The 21,355-nt window shown below is 45.5% G+C and overlaps 1 protein-coding gene across 3 annotated transcripts in view; it reads right to left on the bottom strand.

The window, feature by feature from the left end:
* Positions 1-21,355, bottom strand: part of LOC124034634 (semaphorin-6A-like) — a 110,766-nt gene that overhangs the window by 49,288 nt on the left and 40,123 nt on the right. For all 3 annotated transcript variants that reach the window (XM_046348069.1, XM_046348070.1, XM_046348072.1), the window contains exons 2-6: positions 18,322-18,465; positions 17,764-17,881; positions 5,124-5,184; positions 4,475-4,537; positions 3,897-3,998 (exon numbers count right to left, since the gene is read on the bottom strand). In XM_046348069.1, coding sequence (XP_046204025.1) covers positions 3,897-3,998; positions 4,475-4,537; positions 5,124-5,184; positions 17,764-17,881; positions 18,322-18,421 — 444 coding nt within the window. In that variant the 5' untranslated portion in view covers positions 18,422-18,465. The remainder of the gene's footprint in view (positions 1-3,896; positions 3,999-4,474; positions 4,538-5,123; positions 5,185-17,763; positions 17,882-18,321; positions 18,466-21,355) is intronic.

Raw genomic sequence — 21,355 nt, 5'->3', positions numbered from 1 at the left:
AGCTGAGGTCAAGGTCACTGAGCTGAGGTCAAGGTCACTGGGCTGAGGTCAAGGACACTGGACTGAGATCAAGGTCACTGGGCTGAGGTCAAGGTCACTGGGCTGTCAAGGTCACTGGGCTGAGGTCAAGGACACTGGGCTGAAGTCAAGGTCACTGGGCTGAGGTCAAGGACACTGGGCTGAGGTCAAGGTCACTGGGCTCAGGTCAAGGACACTGGGCTGAGGTCAAGATCACTGTACGCTAACAGAGTTACATAGAGGCGTTTTCTCTCTCACAAAGACTGCAGTTTTCTAAGAAAGGTGATGTGCTTACACCGCCCTTTTGGGTCTCTAAAGAGGCTATTTTGTTTTCTATTTCTGTCTCTGTGGAAACACCTATCATCTGCCCACTGAAACGGTCACACTCTCTCACTGAGTGCTGAGAGCGCTGCCGGAGAAATAGTTGAAGCTGATTTGGCAGTACTTTTGACCTTACATTACGACAACTAACACCAGCATTTGATTTTTCTCTCAGCTATCAAGATATGAATAATTGTATAAACAGAGTCCCCTTTAAAAGATACACATTTTCGAGACAGGGAAAGTTATTGTATTACTGATAAGACGTCACTAGTCTGAGGGCACTAATTTCAACTGTTTCACAGTGGTTGTTGAGGCACTATGCTATCAATGTGGGGGTTGAGGCACTATGCTATCCCTGTAGTTGTTGAGGCACTATGCTATCACAGTGGTTGTTGAGGAACTATGCTATCAATGTGGGGGTTGAGGCACTATGCTATCCTTGTGGAGGTTGAGGCACTATGCTATCACTGCGGGGGTTGAGTTACTATGCTATCACTGTGGAGGTTGAGGCACTATGCTATCACTGTGGGGGTTGAGGCACTATGCTATCACTGTGGAGGTTGAGGCACTATGCTATCACTGTGGAGGTTGAGGCACTATGCTATGACTGTGGAGGTTGAGGCACTATGCTATCACTGTGGAGGTTGAGGCACTATGCTATCACTGTGGAGGTTGAGGCACTATGCTATCACTGTGGAGGTTGAGGCACTATGCTATCACTGTGGAGATTGAGACACTATGCTATCACTGTGGAGGTTGAGGCACTATGCTATCACTGTGGAGATTGAGACACTATGCTATCACTGTGGAGGTTGAGGCACTATGCTATCACTGTGGAGGTTGAGGCACTATGCTATCACTGTGGGGGTTGAGGCACTATGCTATCACTGTGGGGGTTGAGGCACTATGCTATCACTGTGGGGGTTGAGGCACTATCACTGAGGGGGGGTGGAGGGAGGGGGAGGGGGAGGGGGAGGGAGGCCCCACTCTTGTCTGTTTAATTTCACCATGGCAATGACCTCTGTCTGCTGTGTGCTTGGCTCTCTGTCAGTGATCTATTCCTGCCATTTGAACAGAAGGAAGAGACTCCCAGGCAATCGTGAGATATTTATGAGGTCAATCCACTATCAACAGCAAAGAGGAAAGGGATACACAGTTATGTTGTCGCTCCTGAAAACATGATTGTATTTTTCCATAAACAATTGAACACATGGGAAGCTAGACCTATCCTTGAGGATGTAAATTCATGAATTCACTCGAGGATTAAGGCCATGTCTGCAAATTAATAATACAAATAGAAAATAAACACATCTCTAGCATGGCCCTCAAATGCATTTTAATTGGTTGCTTCCACACTGGAAAGGGGCTTTGTCATTGCATGTCTATGTTGTTATCGTACAGGGTTTATTAATGCTATGGTAAATCAGTGTGCACATATTCAGTGCACTGACTCTCCTACTGAGACAGCCATGCTCCATCTCTCAGCTACCTGTCAGGCTTAGGCTGGGGTAGGGGTTGGGGCTGAGGCAGGGGCTGAGGCAGGGGGTGAGAGTGAGGTAAGGGGTGAGCCAGGGCGTGAGAATGAGGCAGGGGCTGAGGTAGGGGCTGAGGGCTGAGGCAGGAGCTGAGGCAGGGGGTGAGGCTGAGGCGAAGCTGATGCAGAGGCAGGAGCTGAGGCGGGGGTCAGGATGAGGCAGGGGATGAGGCAGGGGCTGAGGCAGGGGCTGAGGCAGGGGCCGGGGCTATACAGGAGGTGGGGGGGGGAGCTATACACCATGGCTGATCAATATCAACTGGGCCTCTCAGCAGCCCTCCCCTGCTCCGCCCGGCAACAGGTGATGTAACGGACACAAGTCGTACATCAGGCAGCTGGGGAGGGAGGCTTTATTACACAAAGCGAGCTATGCTTTGGCTCTGGGGAGTGGCCCACGGCTGCCAAGGTGTCTGTCTGAACAGCCCTGGTACACAAGTGTCGGCGCCGACAGAGGAGCTGGCTTTCAGATGGACCCTCGGGAGGGGGGAGGAGAGAAGTGAGGGAGTGAGGAGGGGGTTGGGGGGGTTGTGTAGCTGCTGTCGACAGTAACATTTGTATATCTTCCCCCCTCCTCATGGCTCTGATTAATGTGGGATGAGTTTGGCCCAAAAACAGAAGCTCTTTTCAGGCCTGTCAGGCCAGTGAGATGGAAAGGCAAACTGTGGCCAAGGTGGATGCATGCGCACACATACTCCCTCCCCCTCGACCAGAATCAGGCTGACTGGATGCACCCAGCGGGCTCCTCAAAAGCCTGAAATCGGTTGTTTGGGAGAGCCTGCCAATGGCCAACAGACGGTTTATTTCACCTCCTCGCCATAACATTTACACATTTTACAGCAACCTCTCGTTACGTGTTACGGTGTGTCAGTGAGGATGTCAGCTTTCCGCAGACAATATAACACTAATAAAGTGAGAAGCACCTGAAATGGGAGCAGAGAAACTTAAAAAATAACCATGCCTACAAAATGTAGGCATAAATTCTGTATTCTCTAAAGAATACGTGAGTGAGAACACAAGCCCTTTTCTGTGCTTCGCTGAACCAAAACGTCAATGAAGCAAAGAGTCTTGTTCGGCGGTAAACATACCTCGCGATAAACAACCCCCTGATGTCTCACAACAGCACCTTCAAATCAAGTTCACTGTGGCGTCAATTCATTTCCTAACATGTCAACAAAGCCAGCCTTCTAGAGTTTTCTTTCCTAAGGATGACAGTAGATATCTTAATAAGATGGTGTTCATGTTTAAAGACGCTTAATAACTCTGCCAAAGCCTGGATATCTTGAATCTATTCCAAAAATGCCTTGACAACCGAGGCGGCCGTCTGCCTTGATCATGTTTCAACAGAACTGCTGTGCCTACACTATATGTCAGTGTAGATTTCCCTGATTTTAAATGAAATGTGTCAAACTACACCTGGAAAAAAGGACACATCTGACCATGCGCTTTTGAAAGTAATCCATCAATGTCCATCTCTCCACACCTCTTCTTCCTTATGTCGTCCGCAGATGGTTGAAATACAGCACTGTGTGTGCAGCGAATTCTTAGCAGGTGATGGATATAGAACATGGATAGAGAGCATGGATAGAGAGCATGGATACAGAGCATGGATACAGAGCATGGATAGAGAGCATGGATAGAGAGCATGGATAGAGAGCATGGATAGAGAGCATGGATAGAGAGCATGGATAGAGAGCATGGATAGACAGCCTGGATAAAGAGCATGGATAGAGAGCATGGATAGAGAGCATGGATAGAAAGCATGGATATAGAGCATGGATAGAGAGCATGGATAGAGAGCATGGATAGAGAGTATGGATATAGAGCATGGATAGAGAGCATGGATAGAGAGCATGGTTAGAGAGCATGGATATAGAGCATGGATAGAGAGCATGGATAGAGAGCATGGATAGAGAGCATGGATAGAGAGCATGGATAGAGAGCATGGATAGAGAGCATGGATAGAGAGCATGAATAGAGAGCATGGATAGAGAGCATGGATAGAGAGCAATGTGAGCTGTACCTTGTAAGTTCGACAGGAGGGGTTGAAAGCATTTGTTCCACACACAAACAAGGAGTCATCGTTTTGCTGTAGGAGGACCTTGATGAAATTGTGACATTCGTCCTTAGGGGGAGAAGGGGGGGGGATGCATATTGTGAATGATTCATTGTTGTGCTGGAACTAGAGAAAAACCACATGGACAGCCACGTTCAGAGGAATGAATGATGGCTACTGACTAGTCCATGTTCCTGGAATGCTACTACCTGTACAGTGTATTCTTTGAACAAAATGTCGAATGCACAGAAAACCAAAACACACACAATAACATTAATTATACAATAAAGACAACTGGTGGATTTTTTTCCCATCCCATTATAAAATAAAATAAAATAAATGTAAATATTAATTTCACATAGTCATTCAGAAGAATGTGAGACAGCAAGGCATACAGAGATGACAATATTTCAATGAATATGAATATGCACATACATTTTACTGGTGAGGTCCCCGTGGTCAGGAAAACCTCCTAGCTTTAGTTTATTATTATGTATGGTATGACCTGCGGTACGGTGAGGAGGAGGAAAGAGTAGTCTCTCTACCTTGTGCTTCCCCTTCATTCGGCAGGTGTCCACGTCTGCCTGTCTGGACTTCCATGTCAGTTTCTGTGGAGAGGAAATTGATGGGGAATCAATGGAGATCTGTTTAGTTACCCTGGCGATCATTCCTCAAGAGAGTGAGAGAGAGCCTGGAGCACCAGTTAGCTCGCTTGATTGGCTCAACTCTGCCTCTGTCCTATAGGTCAGCCTCTATACTACACTACAGCATGTTTGGCGCCTGGCCAGTGATTAAAGACTAAACAGGGTCTCAGTGATCAATCTCTCTGTCTCAGTCTCTTTGATCCAGCTCGCTCTGATTATACTAGGTGGAACAAACAGATACTGCGGAGGAGGAGGAGGTGGAGGCGGGGGTGGAGGCGGGGGTGGAGGAGGAGGTGGAGGCGGGGGTGGTTACATATGTACATAAATCTCCGGTTTCTCCCTTGGCCCCATCCCTCTGAGCAGAGATGACGCATGCGGTTTGATGCCTGATGGGATAATGTGCTTAGTGGGGTCATGGCGCTGCAGTGTCTCACGCCAGACGGCCGCTGGAGCAGGGCTGGACAGGATGACCTGCCAGGTGATTATGCCAGCGTACGGGACAGCCACCAGGACGGTGCAGAGCAACACATTCCTCAAAAAGAACACTCACCTTGCTGAAAAAGATCTCCTCGGAGTTGGCGGTGTCTGTATCCACCGTGTATATGTGATCCCTGAAACAGAGGAGATAGACAGGCTCTCATCAACAACCATTCAACCACCCCACCCCCTCACTCCCACCCGTACACCCCCCCAGCGAATCTGAAACCGAAGGCGTCTTTGTCTAAACTTTGTTCAAACTGGAAGAATATAACAATATACAAAGGGACTATTTGCTCTGTCAGACAGAAACAGTCAACAATGGTTGAGAGTGCTGCTTCTGCCGCCCAGACAAAAACCTTTTTGTTCCTGGGAAAGGGAGTGCAAAGTTACTCTGCTGTTCAGGTCAATTAAGCATAGTGTTCAGCCACAGGAAATCTATACTAACACTCATTAAAGCACAGACAAGACCTATGTGGGAAAAGAGGCTTTCCTTCTCACATATGGAACCCATAAACTCAAGGGTTTAACTGCCTTTCAGCCAGACTGTGTTTGACTGACCGTGGCTCTGAGAGACTGGCACGCTCGTTTGAGAAGGGAAAGGTGACCATGCTCAACACTGTAACCACTTTTGGCATTCATTTGTTAGAGATGAATGTGTAAATGTGGTTTAAATCAAAGTGTGAAACAACAGCCGCTGTCTGGCTTTAATTATAACTACCAACCCAGCACAGTAGCTTCATCTCTCATTAACGAAATTGAATAAAGTCTGAAGGAACAGCATTTCAGAAATGAATCCACTTATTTATATAGGTTTCCTGGGGCTCCGCACATCTCCTAGAGGAGAAAACCTAAGTTATGTTATCAGTGCTGCAGCCTAAATTGAATAATTCATCTAGAGAGCGTAACATTTGGAGAAGTTCCACCCTCTCTCGGTGATAATCTCCTTTTCTCAGAGAACATTCCCAATGTCAAAACCAGTTGAACTTTCCTAGAACATTACCAAAATTGAAATATAATGTAACCATGTTTGAACTTTTAGGAAACAATCTGTTAAAGTAATGAAATACAGATAAAACAACATTTTTTTGTCAAGTTACTTAAAGTGGTGAGACAACATTCCAAAGCACCATTCCCAGAATGTTGTGGGGAGGTTGTACGCAAGACATAACCATAGGACAACCACGCTCTCTCACCAAGCTCGAAGAAACATGGTTCTCAGAACATTATGTGCTAGCTGGGAAGTGATTCCAGCAGAGTGCCAGCAGAGCCAGAAGAGCTCCAGCTGAGATAAGACAGAGCCAAGCCATGCGTCATGCAGACATCCTGGCAGGACAATGCTGGAGCTGTCTCTGTGTCAACACCAGCAGTCAAACACTGTCTGCACCTGGGCTCATGTCAGAGCAAGTCCCCATTAGTTTCCTGCTGGCCTACCTCCATTTCCCCACTAAAAGAGAGCCACACTAGTCCCATCAGATGTGGGAGAGCTCTTAAATATACAGCAGGCCGACTCTCATCTTCACTGCACTCTGTGGCACTGCAACTTCTAAAAAAACGTATTGAAACTCCCCACAGAGAGAACCCTCACACTGCCATGAACAAACATAGAGTCCAAGATGAGAGCAAACACACTCCCCACAGAGAGAACCCTCACACTGCCATGAACAAACATAGAGTCCAAGATGAGAGCAAACACACTCCCCACAGAGAGAACCCTCACACTGCCATGAACAAACATAGAGTCCAAGATGAGAGCAAACACACTCCCCACAGAGAGAACCCTCACACTGCCAAAGAACAAACATAGAGTCCAAGATGAGAGCAAACACACTCCCCACAGAGAGAACCCTCACACTGCCATGAACAAACATAGAGTCCAAGATGAGAGCAAACACACTCCCCACAGAGAGAACCCTCACACTGCCATGAACAAACATAGAGTCCAAGATGAGAGCAAACACACTCCCCACAGAGAGAACCCTCACACTGCCATGAACAAACATAGAGTCCAAGATGAGAGCAAACACACTCCCCACAGAGAGAACCCTCACACTGCCATGAACAAACATAGAGTCCAAGATGAGAGCAAACACACTCCTCACTGGGCACACCATGTCATTTCAACGTGGATTCATTTGGTAATATTTGGTTGAGATGTTGATCAATGAGATTACATCCTATATTCACCCACTCAAAAAGTTAGTTACATTTCCAACGTGTTATCACTATGCTTTCAACCATCTCAAAGCACAACCAAATTCCAATGGAAAAACAATGTCTGAATTTCGGTTTAGTATTCACTTAAATGTCTATCACTGCGCTTTCAACCATTTAAAACAGCAAAGTTGAAATGGGAATACAATGTCAGATATTTTATTTATTTAAACAACAGATTAATGTGATATCGCTGTGCTTCGTCTAATAGCAGAACCACATGACTTGGATAATATTATATTGAATATGAATGGTACAAATAAAGTTTGATTTCATTTAGTCTTATTCTTTAACTTTTTGGTTGAGATGGAGAAGTGAATCCAACATAGTATGTTTTTATTGGTAGACAAACTGGAATTAAAGCCAGACCAACTCAGTGGCACAGATAGACCTATCTAAGCAGAAGATAAATATCCTTCAAATGTTGTTATTTGGTTGCGTTGACAACCAACCCTAATTCAATATCACTAAATATCATTCCATTTGAAATCAACCAGAGCTTGAACCCCTAAGCCTATTGTTTTGTCTATTTATAGATGACATCTGGATTGATTTCAAACTATTTCTTTTGATGACTTTGCAAATGCTATATAGGCCTAAATAGCGTTATTGATGATTGATTAAGTACGGTCACATTTCATTTGTTCTGTTAAACCTACCCTTTGGAATGTTTTCGATAACAACAGTGAATCTATTTAGTTTTTAAGTGGAAATCTCTCACCAATCATTCTCACGAGATAGCACACTAATACAAATTACAAATATCATAGCAAAGCAGGGCTGGGCTTGATTAAAACAAAGGGTAGCTGTAGATACATCAATTTTCCAGTAGGAGGTGCTGCCCAGCCTAAAGTTTTTATTTTCTGATAGTGGATATAACATTGAAAATCTGACGTTGTTTTAAAGGTACAAATTCAACATATTTTATACAAGGTTTGTCTATGTTGAAATTTGGTTACCATGATGGCATAATCCTGTGGTTGAAATTTCACCTCAAAACAACAGTTTACATTGATTACTTTAAAAAAATTTAAATGTATTTTACATGTAGATTGCACATCACAATACGTTGTCCAATTACTTTGAAACAATGCTGATTCAACCAGTTTGTGCCCAGTGGTTCAGTACTGTGGGCCTGACCCACTGGGCTACAGACGTCAATTCAACCTCTATCCACGTTGAAAACAACAGGTTAAGAATGTGAGTGGGATGGAAGGTACGGCTCTAAACATAGAAAGTGTGCTTTGGTGGATCATGGGGAAAGAGGAAGACTATGGGCTCTATTCAATCTGTATGACGGAAATTTAGCGTTGCAACGTGATTGAAATTTAAAGGCAATGTTCCCGCGCTAACGGAGACTACGTTCACGGTAAACGATGCATATGTCGGTTCAATCAGAAATTACCTTCACATTTCCATCACACAATCTGTAACGCTTCAGCGATACACACTGAATAGAGCCCTTGGACATCCAACCATGAGAACAGTGGGCCTTTGTGCTGGGGAATGTCGTTTTCATAACACCCCATTTCTTCTGGGGGAACTGCGGGCCAGTGGGGGCCATCTGGTGGCCCTTTGTCAAACAATCTCGCGCTCGGATGGCAGAAAGGGGCCATGATTAGTATGCATCCCACACCTATCGTCTCAGAAATGGGACACCACGATCCCCATATTCCACCCTCTTCATAACTAGATCATCAGTGGTAGGGGGGGCATTGTATATTGTTTCACTCACATCTCCACACAAGTGAATGGGAGGGAAGAGAGGCAAAATGGCCACCATTACACTGAGGAGTGGATCAAAGAGGAGCCTCGCTGACTGTTCTCTGACTGTCCTTTTGGCCGAGTCTCATTGACTTTTTGTACAGGCGAAACACTGCAGTGGACAAAAATGACCAGCTGGTTTTGAGAGGCAGAGGAAGTGTAATCCGCGTCATTAGATGTCTTTAACAGGATTTAATGGCGACTAGAATAATTTAGACCAACGTGACCTCCAATGGGGCGGCCCAAAGAGACACAGGGTTTTCAGGAGGACAGGGGAGGCGTGTTCACGTGCACGTGGGCTACTCTCCTAATGGCAGACTTTCCCATTCCCACCCTTATTGAGGGGTGTAAGCAGTGGGTGGGTGCCGTTGCCATGGTTAGCCGGAGTTGAGGACAGGGAATGGCGACAATGCCCTGCATGCGGAGTGACCTGGGGGTATCCACTACCCAATGGCTGCTACCTATTGGCAGGCTGGCAGTGGTCGGCTGATTATCCCAGCGGGCAGACACCAGGACAGAGCTTAAGTACAGGCTAAGCCTCAGTGTCTGCTCTACATCTGATCACAGAGTCGGCCCTGGACAGGCCGAGCAAACACACACCCACACACAGCAGCACTGCAAGAACACACTCAACATACAGCAGGGAGTAGGCCTCTGACAACCCCTTGCCAGGCTGAGTATGGGCAGTGCACAGAAGGGACCTGACTGCCCTATGAGTACAAGATGTTGCAAATACGTTGAAAATAAGTTGAAAAGACGTTTGGATTGTGCTCACTGGGTGTTGACATTAATTCCCATTAGAATTCATGACATTATTGTTGTATTCCGACATTAACTCAGAAATATGGTAAAGTACAGCATACAAACCTACAGAATATTACAGCCGTCTCATAATCTCATTGTTCATAACCATATATTACTTAATAGAAAACAAATTGATTTTCTTATCCCACATGAAAAAATACAAAAGCATATATATACTATATTCCGCAAAAAAACAACACAGTGAATACTGTCGTGTTTACTGTAGTATACTGTAGTATGTACAGTTAACTATAGTATAAATACCATTGTAAAAGAAAATGGTAGTATATAGTAATTCATGTGGTGTTTTTGTGGATTGTTGTATACTGTACTATTTACGCAGACATTACTGTACTATGGTCATTCTCCTTCTATGATCTGGTAGGTAGGACTGGGGTCTGAACAGACAGTTCAGAGCTTCTGATCTTTTCTATCACCTGAAGGGAAGACAATATATGGTGTATACTTGGCATGTAGGTTCCTCACTTATGGGTGGCACAAATTGGGATATGGGGGAGGGGAATGGGCAGAGTATATGCAAATTCAATACTGCAGCATATACTATAGTTTAAAATGTTTCGTATTTTTGTGGACTGTAGTGTTTTTGCGGACATTACTGTAGTATTTATTACAGTATTTTTTTGTGTAGATAATAATGTAGTACTTACTATTATATTATACAGTACACTACACCATTCTATACTAAGGACTATGTTAGCGGGATACTGTAGTACTTACTATTATATTATACAGTACACTACACCATTCTATACTAAGTACTATGTTAGCGGGATACTATACTGTGTAGTATAGAATTCTACAATATACTACAGTTTACTACAGAATTCTATAGTAAGTACTGTAGTATTCCATAGTAAGTACTGTAGTATTCTATAGCAGTGGTGGAAAAAGTACCCAATTGTCATACTTGAGTAAAAGTAAAGATACCTCAACAGAAAATGACTCAAGTTAAAGTAACACAGTAAAATACTACTTGAGTACAAGTCTAAAACTATTTGATTTTAAATATACTTAAATATCAAAAGTAAATGTAATTACAAAAATATACTTAAGTATCAAAAGTAAAATGATAAATCATTTCAAAATGATCTTATTAGGCTAAATTAAGCACAATTTATTTTTAAATTTACAGATAGCCAGGGGCACACTGTCACGCCCTGACTATAGAGAGCCTTTGGTTCTCTATGGTATAGTAGGTCATGGCGTGACTAGGGGCTGTTCTAGGTGTATTATTTCTATGTTGATGCTCTTGGTATGGTTCCCAATTAGAGGCAGCTGAGGTTCGTTGTCTCTAATTGGGGATCATACTGAAGGGTTCCCTGTCTCCACCTGCTTTGTGGGATATTGTTTTGAGTTAGTGCATGTAGCACCTCTGATGTTACGGTTCGTTGTTTATTTCTTTTTGTTTGGAAGTTTCGCTTAAATAAATATGTGGAACTTTAATCACGCTGCGCCCTGGTCCGTCTCTCCACACAACCGTGGATCCCACCAACAAAGGACCAAGCAGCGTGAACATGAGGTGAGGAAGTTTTGACTTGAGAGAAAATGGAGGACAGCGACAACGACAGGGTTTGTGCCCACAGAAAGCCCAAGGACAACCCCAATAATGTTTGTGGGGGGAGCACGAGGGGTGGTCGGCGGAGCTAGAGGTCGAGCAGCGGAGAGTGCCAGAGCCTGTGTGGGAGTCGATAGAGGAATGTAATGAGAGATACCGGAGTGAGGTTTTGGCAAGGAGTATGCTGCAGCGCAGGCCTGCTGAAGAGCGCCTTCTCAGACCGGTACCATCTGTGCCAGCTACACACACTAGGCCACCAGTGTGCCCCCCAGCCCGGTACATCCTGGGCCTGCTCCCTGCACTCGCCCTGAAGAGCCAGAGACTGTCAGGGAGGCAATGGGGAAGTTGGGAGAGAGAGAGATGAGAGAGATGTTGTGTTCTGCTCAACATCCGACCAGAGGATCCGGTTAGCAGTCTGGTGCAATTTGGGCCGGCTCCACCCTTCTGGCCTCCAGAGCTCCTCCCCAGTCCGGTGCGTCCTGTGTCTCCTCCTTGCACTCGCCCTGAAGTATGTGTCCCCAGTCCGGTACGTCCTGTGCCTGCTCCCCGCACTCGCCATGAGGCGCATGTCACCAGTCCGGTGCCACATGTGCCGGCTCCACGCACCAGGCCTCCAGTGTGCCTCCCCAGTCCGGTACGTCCTGTGCCTGCTCCCTGCACTCGCCCTGAAGTTTGTGTCTCCAGTCCGGTAGGTCCTGTGCCTGCTCCCTGCACTCGCCCTGAAGTGCGTGTCACCAGTCCGGTGCCACTTGTGTAGGCTCCACGCACCAGGCCTCCAGTGCGCCTTCCCAGTCCAGAGCTTCCGGCGACGGTTCCCAGTCCGGAGCTTCCGGCGACGGTTCCCAGTCCGGAACCTCCTGCGACGGTCCACAGTCCGGAACCTCCGGCGACGGTCCACAGTCCGGGACCTCCGGCGACGGTCCACAGTCCGGGACCTCCTGCGACGGTCCACAGTCCGGGACCTCCTGCGACGGTCCACAGTCCAGAACCTCGGTCCACAGTCCGGAACCTCCTGCGACGGCATCCAGTCCCGCTCCATGGCAGGAGCCTTCTCATCTGCACCGGTGCCCAGTCCAGGCACAGTGCCCAGTCCAGCTCCATGGCAGGAGCCTTCCTCTGCGCCGGTGCCTAGTCCATGCACGGCGTCCAGTCCCGCTCCATGGCAGGAGTCTTCTCATCTGCACTGGTGCCCAGTCCAGGCACGGCGTCCAGTCCCGCTCCAAGGCCGGAGTCCTCTTTGGCGCCGATGCCCAGTCCAGGCACGGTGTTCAGCCCGACTTCATGGCCGGAGTCCTCCTTGGCGCCAATGCTCAGACCAGGCACGGCGTCCAGTCCCGCTCCAAGGCCGGAGCCTTCCTCTGCGCCGGTGCCCAGTCCATGCATGGCGTCCAGTCCCGACTCCATGGCCGGAGTCCTCCTTGGCGCCGATGCCCAGTCCAGGCACGGCATCCAGTCCGACTCCATGGCCGGAGTCCTCCTTGGCGCCGATGCCCAGTCCAGGCACGGTGTTCAGTCCCGCTCCAAGGCCGGAGCCTTCCTCTGCGCCGGTGCCCAGTCCATGCACGGCGTCCAGTCCCGCTCCAAGGCCGGAGCCTTCCTCTGCGCCGGTGCCCAGTCCATGCACGGCGTCCAGTCCCGCTCCAAGGCCGGAACCTTCCTCTGCGCCGGTGCCCAGTCCATGCACGGCGTCCAGTCCCGCTCCAAGGCCGGAGCCTTCCTCTGCGCCGGTGCCCAGTCCATGGAGTTGGGTTGGACGCCGTGCCTGGACTGGGCACCGGCGCAGAAGAAGGCTCCTTCCTTGGAGCGGGACTGGACGCCGTGCAAGGCAGGAGCCTTCTTCTGCGCAGGTGCCCAGTCCAGGCACGGGCATCCAACCCAACTCCATGGCCGGAGTCCTCCTTGGCGCCGATGCCCAGTCCAGGCCCGACACCATGGCCGGATCCGGGATCTGGGTGGGGGCTATGACTTGCACCGGAGCCGCCACCGACACTAATCACCCCCCTACCTTCCCCAGTTGGTTTCAGATTTTGCGGCTGGAGACCGCACCTTTTTTTGGGGGGGGGGGTGTCCTGTCACGCCCTAACTATAGACCCTTGGTTCTCTATGGTATAGTAGGTCATGGCGCGACTAGGGGGTTTATTATTTCTATGTTGGTGCTCTTGGTATGGTTCCCAATTAGAGGCAGCTGAGGTTCGTTGTCTCTAATTGGGGATCATACTGAAGGGTTCCCTGTCTCCACCTGCTTTGTGGGATATTGTTTTGAGTTAGTGCATGTAGCACCTCTGATGTTACGGTTCATTGTTTGTTTCTTTTTGTTTGGAAGTTTCGCTTAAATAAATATGTGGAACTTTAATCACCCTGGTCCGTCTCTCCACACAACCGTGACACACACGCCAACACAATTTACAAATGAAGCATTTGTATTTAGTGAGTCTGCCACGGATATTCTCTTGGTAAGTGCATGAATTGGACCATTTTCCTGTCCTGCTAAGCACTCAAAATGTAATGAGTACTTTTCGGTGTCAGGGAATATGTATGGAGTAAAAAGTACATTATACAGATCCTTAAGTAGTACTTTGAAGTATTTATACACCACTGTTCTATAGTAAACCTGTAGTATTTCTTTCATGTGAGATTAAGAATTGCTCAACAGCTAGTCAAAGAAAATCACTGACTCTTAGGAGATGAAAGTGTAATATCCTGGCATATGAATAATGTCCTTAATAAAAAAAGGGCAGAAAAAAATGTACAGAATATTAAAACAATCCACAACAGTAATGAACTGAGTGCATAATTAAAATTAAATATTAAATCTTTGTGGAAGAATGAACATGTTAGAAGCCGCAAATAACATAAGATAATGACTTAATCAAGGTAACTGGTTTACTCCAACAAATAACGGCATGTACGACATCTGCTGGAGCGCCACCATTGCCCAAGATGACGTTTTAACATTTTTATTAAGCCACTTATTTACAATTTTGTCAGTGAATATGTTTGTTTGTCCTGCTGCTAAAAGATTGTGTGGTGTTACTGCCAGTGTAAAACAGGAGCCAAAAGGATTTATACCATTCACAAAATGGCGTTTGATTTTGGAAACAATTTCCACTGACCATCTGCAGGCAGCACACATGGAGATGATTGGTCATCAGGCATGGAATCATGACCCTACCTACAACTGGCCCCAAAACATTGGGCCCTCAACACTGGCCCCACAATACTGGCACCACAACACTGACAACAGACTGACAAAACACATTTCATTGGGTTTTGACTTTAAGAGCCTCTACGGAGGTCTGATTGGACAATATTCAGCCCAATATTTAATTATATTGTGTGTATTGAGCTGTTTGCCAATGGACTGTTTTTACTCGTATTATTACCTATCCTGATGCCTAGTCACTTTACCCTGCCTTCAGGTACATATCTACCTCAAATACCTGGTACCTCTGCACATTGACCTGTATATAGCTCCATTCTTGTTTATTTTATTCCTCTTATGTTACTATTTTATTATTGTAATGAACCAGCAGGGAGCAGGTCTCGAACCTATCGACTGTGCCGCAAAACCATGCTCGTGCGGCAGGGACGATTTCCGCGCTTATAAACCCAGGGTCGTTACACTATTATTCAACTGTCGTTGGAAGGGCCGCATGCAAGCCTTTCACGGTAAAGTCGGCATCAGTATTCGGTGCATGTGACAAATAACATGTGATTTGATTTGATTATGATTTGACTTTGAAAGAACATCTAACTGTTAGTCATCTAGTTGTATGTATATTATTCTATTTGTATTCAGAAATCTCGGTATCCGCTTGGCTTTGGTGGCAGCATTCCATCGTTTCAAACATTTCTCCCAGTTAAAATCAATCTACTCTTCACAACGACAGCAATTCCAACAATTCCTGCGTCACATTCCCTCCTCACCATCTGTCCGTTGGCATTCGCGTCTGCTTTAAATATGGAGTGAAACACACTGTGTTGTCTTTACACCACACCCCACTAATAAATCCCTCACTTTCTCATTTCCCCCAGGCCCGACCAGGAGCAGGTAGCAGTCAGACCAAAGGCTGGGACTCCAAAGCTCCCAACACCTCCTTAATGACCACAGATGTGTTCAACAGGCCTGCTACTTAGGAACCAGGCTTCAATGGCCACTTATTTAGTAGCGCTCTCAAAAAACAAAATGACTCATTGTTGCTTTCAACAGCATCCAATCAACTTACTATGTAATTAGGCCAATACAGAAGCCGACACAGATACAGAGCAATTTGATCTGAATTCCACATGCTGTGGCTTTGTTAAATTTGTAACCTCTATAGTCAATTTTTTCAAGCAAGCTAGGTAAGTTTTTTTTAAACGATGATACAAAATTAAATTAAATCAATATGCTTCCCCATATGGAGAAAACTATTTATGCAGACTCCCCCGTTTCCGTCACACAACCTCAGTTCCAGTCCAGAACCAAGCATCTAGTTTATCCAGTGTCTGCCCCGAGCTATTAGTCTGCCCAAGTCATCGTCTGTGTTCGAATACCCGTACTAGCCTTCTACATACTTAAACCCCATACTCATTACGGTCGTTTGATCTAGTAGAATTCACTCTCTTTTCCAACTAATGTGTTTGACAACGGCTGATAATCAGATAAATTGATGCGCTGTACCAAAATGAATGAACGGTGGGCGTCAACAATAGCGTATTCGATGATGCATTCCGAGTACTATTTTCGAAATTTCACATACAAACTACATTTTTTCAGATATTATTTAATACACTAGTATGGATATTCAGACACATCCAATGTCTTTAAGTCTCTTAATATGTTTTTTTTGTAATTGGTTATAATTTATTGATTGTATTTGATTTATAAATGTATTCAGAGGATTTGAATCTAGATAAAGTAAAGCCAGTTCAGAAAGGGAACCCGAGTGCCTGCATCAGGTGAGATTGCACCAATTAGATGCTAGCAACAATCAAGCCTACATTATTTGACGGTCCATTTAAACTGACCGTTCTGCTCACATATCCTGCTGCCGCTTGCTGCTGTCGCTAGTCTGCGTTTCTTCTATTGCTCCCACCACCACCACCACCCCACCTGTTAGGTTTTGTGTTACTGATGGGCTCACTGCTTGTAGGTCATTGTATATATCGATATTGATGCTTTGCTTGGGCAGTGAGCTACCCTGAAGGAGAAGAGCCTATATCGCCAAGACTTACATGATTCATTATTTAATAAATGGTTAAACATATTTATTTTCTGAATTGATTTTAATTGAACTGAACTGATTGATTACCTGGTTTGGTTTAAACTTTCACTATTGGTAGTTTTACTGTCTGCTTCTCTAGTGTCTATTGTAAATGTTGATGTTGTCCTGTTTTTATTCTTTGTGTGTTTGTGTACATGAACTTTGAACTGAAACATGAGATATACAATAAGATATAAGTATCTAACAGGACTCTGTGGGGTATCATCTGACAGGGATCTGTGGGGTATCATCTGACATGACTCTGTGGGGTATCATCTGACATGACTCTGTGGGGTATCATCTGACAGGGATCTGTGGGGTATCATCTGACAGGGATCTCTGGGGTATCATCTGACATGACTCTGTGGGGTATCATCTGACATGACTCTGTGGGGTATCATCTGACATGACTCTGTGGGGTATCATCTGACATGACTCTGTGGGGTATCATCTGACATGACTCTGTGGGGTATCATCTGACATGACTCTGTGGGGTATCATCTGACATGACTCTGTGGGGTATCATCTGACATGACTCTGTGGGGTATCATCTGACAGGGATCTGTGGGGTATCATCTGACAGGGATCTGTGGGGTATCATCTGACATGACTCTGTGGGGTATCATCTGACAGGGATCTGTGGGATATCATCTGACATGACTCTGTGGGGTATCATCTGACAGGGATCTGTGGGGTATCATCTGACAGGGATCTGTGGGGTATCATCTGACAGGGATCTGTGGGGTATCATCTGACAGGGATCTGTGGGGTATCATCTGACATGACTCTGTGGGGTATCATCTGACAGGGATCTGTGGGGTATCATCTGACATGACTCTGTGGGGTATCATCTGACAGGGATCTGTGGGGTATCATCTGACAGGGATCTGTGGGGTATCATCTGACAGGGATCTGTGGGGTATCATCTGACAGGGATCTGTGGGGTATCATCTGACAGGGATCTGTGGGGTATCATCTGACATGACTCTGTGGGGTATCATCTGACATGACTCTATGGGGTATCATCTGACATGACTCTGTGGGCTCTGTTCCAAAACTGGAACAAATATGAGAGCTAGTGACTTGAGAGAAAAGGGGCGGGAACTGACCTGGCAGCGATATACAACGTTCGGTTCATAATCATGACCAGCTGGATGTCCAGTTTGTGCCGTTGTGTATTGTTTCTTCCAGGTTTGTGTCCAACAAAAGCCGGATACTGCCTTGTATCTGTGGAGAGGGAGGAACAAAAACAATAAATATAGGAAGCAATCCCCCCTCTAGCAAGGCAATGTGTTTTTTTAAAGCCTGACAGAGAGAAAGGTCTCTCTGAGGTTGCTGGAGGATGCTCCAACACTGTATGGCTGGGAGGAATATAGGGTCTACCAATACAGAGAGAAAGAACAATGAGCCTCACGTGGTATTTATACTATCACACACTGCATTAAAGCCCCAACAGGAAAATACAGGATTACCCTTTGATGTAGGGTGGGCTCCATTTCAAATGCAGCTTTAACTCCTCCATTTTTTATGTTTCCCTGGGCACCAAATTACATTCTACCTTCCAAAAGCACTCAGAGGGGAGAGGGGAGAGACGAGGAGAAGGTAGTGGCAGGCGGTGGTTGGAAAACAGGGTTTTGGGGGAGTAGGAAATGGCTTGGTGTACTCACAGTTGCCATGTGAAATACTGATTGGCTCCGAGTCTTCTGGGAAGCCAGCCCCGGCAATCTGCAGTAGCGTGAAATACAGCAACAAGGCCTCAGACCTCATTGTAGCTCTGCTGGTTCCTTCCTCGATGACTTATTTACTTTAGCCTGTGAGGAGAAGACCAAGAAGAAAAAAACATGTTAAACAAATAAAGTCCATCTGAATTAGCTGTTTCTGTTTTTCATAGCCGATGCAATCTGTATGTGTATATATATATATATATATATATATATATATATATATATATTGTGATGACTCAATAGCTGTATTTCAAGCAAAACAAATGAATTGGGTTAGCGAGGTAATATGAGTCATAGATCGATGGCAGGCCAGGTCTTGTTGAAGTAGGCATGTTGTGATTAACCGAGCAGCATCAGGAGTGGGAGTTCTACTGGACTGCATCCTGGCCAATAAGTTGAATTAATAGGAGAGCTTCCATGATATGATCCTGGTGTCTGGGCAGAGTTAATAGGCCAGCACTTTTCTCAGTACATGATAATCAACATCTAAGTGTTGGCGCCTGATTGCTGACTGGATTTACGGCAGCCCGTGATCATGCTGATGTTTCTATTCTCCTTCTTGTGCGTTGTGGAAACAAATTACTTCTATAAATCATCCAGACAATTATTGCAGCCATAATCTAATCAAGTATAAGCATTTAATTCACAGACCTTTTATCCTGGGACAAACGGTAACCACTGGGCACAGGCGTCAATTCAACATCTATTCCATGTTGGTACAGAGTCATTTCATTGAAATGACGTGGAAACAACATTGATGTATTAGCCTCGTTATTGTTATTTTACTGTTGCTCTTTTGTTGTTTATAATTTTTTTATAATTGTTGTTTAATGGCGTTGTAAGTAAGCATTTCATGGTAAGGTCTACACTTGTATTCGGTGCATGTGACAAATACAGTTTGATTTGATTCAACCAATGACAGTTTTGAGGGGGGGGGTGTATTCAATTTCTGTGGTATGTTAACAGTCGTTTAAACCCAGCACATTTGTTCACTGGCTCTGGAATGTGTCTCGGAGAAGAACGAGAGGGAGAGAGAGAGAAGGGGAGAGAGAGAGAGAGAGAGAGAGAGAGAGAGAGAGAGAGAGAGAGAGAGAGAGAGAGAGAGAGAGAGAGAGAGAGAGAGAGACAGAGAAGAGAGAGAGAGAGAGAGAGACAGAGACAGAGAGAGAGACAGAGAGAGAGACAGAGAGAGAGACAGAGAATGAGAGAGAGAGAGAGAGAGAGAGAGAGAGAGAGAGAGAGAGAGAGAGAGAGAGAGAGAGAGAGAGAGAGAGAGAGAGAGAGAGAGAGAGAGAGAGAGAGAGAGAGACAGAGACAGAGAGAGAGAGAGAGAGAGAGAGAGAGAGAGAGAGAGAGAGAGAGAGAGAGAGAGAGAGAGAGAGAGAGAGAGAGAGAGAGAGAGAGAGAGAGAGAGAGAGAGAGAGAGAGAGAGAGAGAGAGAGAGAGAGAGAGAGAGAGAGAGAGAGAGAGAGAGAGAGAGAGAGAGGGTGGAATGCGAGAGAGGGAGAGAGAGGGGGAGAGAGAGAGAGAGAGAGAGAGAGAGAGAGAGAGAGAGAGAGAGAGAGAGAGAGAGAGAGAGAGAGAGAGAGAGAGGGTGGAATGCGAGAGATAGATAGAAAGGGGTCTCTCTCCATGCTCCTGTGAATCTCATTCAGAAAGAGAATGAAAACACTATTCACTGGGAGATTCACTTTAACAGTGAGGAGAATAGAAATAAAACCTGGGGAACGACCTTGGTCGTTGAGTTTCCTCCTCGCGGGGGTAATCCCTCACTTCACCTGTTTTATACACATACTGGCACAATAACAGAAATGAGACCTGGGTATAGGCCCTCTGAATCTCTGTTAGCCCCGTGCATTTTCATTTTCCAAGGCAAAATAAGATTCTGCACATACACCACTATGGGGGCTGTTTTGGTTCATGAACCTTGACCAGGAAGTCATGCAGTAATTGATGGATTGGTGAGCAGGATGGGGCGGAGACATACCAGTGTTCATGTGGGACTGTATATTGTGAATGACAGATGGAGCTAGGGAGAGAGGCAACAAACACAGAAAAGTAACACAGAATTGCTAACTCAATACTGTATCACAAAATTATCCATGGGAGAAGAATCGATAATGATGTTCCAAAATATAGCTTTATAATTTCTCATTTCGACACTACAGGCCATAATGCAGCATTATTGTACCTTCTAACACACTATAAAACATATTTCATTCTGTAATCTAGGGGCATGTGGCCACCACACACTATAAAACATATTTCATTCTGTAATCTAAACTCCATTAACTTTATTCATAAACACATTACCAGGGGCATGTGGCCACCACACACTATAAAACATATTTCATTCTGTAATCTGAGGGCATGTGGCCACCACACACTATAAAACATATTTCATTCTGTAATCTGAGGGCATGTGGCCACCACACACTATAAAACATATTTCATCCTGTAATCTGAGGGCATGTGGCCACCACACACTATAAAACATATTTCATTCTGTAATCTGAGGGCATGTGGCCACCACACACTATAAAACATATTTCATTCTGTAATCTAGGGGCATGTGGCCACCACACACTATAAAACATATTTCATTCTGTAATCTGAGGGCATGTGGCCACCACACACTATAAAACATATTTCATCCTGTAATCTGAGGGCATGTGGCCACCACACACTATAAAACATATTTCATTCTGTAATCTGAGGGCATGTGGCCACCACACACTATAAAACATATTTCATTCTGTAATCTAGGGGCATGTGGCCACCACACACTATAAAACATATTTCATTCTGTAATCTGAGGGCATGTGGCCACCACACACTATAAAACATATTTCATTCTGTAATCTAGGGACATGTGGCCACCATACACTATAAAACATATTTCATTCTGTAATCTAGGGGCATGTGGCCACCACACACTATAAAACATATTTCATTCTGTAATCTGAGGGCATGTGGC

This window comes from Oncorhynchus gorbuscha, linkage group LG04 (genome assembly GCF_021184085.1).
Source record: "Oncorhynchus gorbuscha isolate QuinsamMale2020 ecotype Even-year linkage group LG04, OgorEven_v1.0, whole genome shotgun sequence".
NCBI classification, from domain to species: domain Eukaryota; kingdom Metazoa; phylum Chordata; class Actinopteri; order Salmoniformes; family Salmonidae; genus Oncorhynchus; species Oncorhynchus gorbuscha.
Note: the sequence above shows the minus strand (reverse complement) of the source record. Positions and strands in the feature narration are given on the sequence as shown.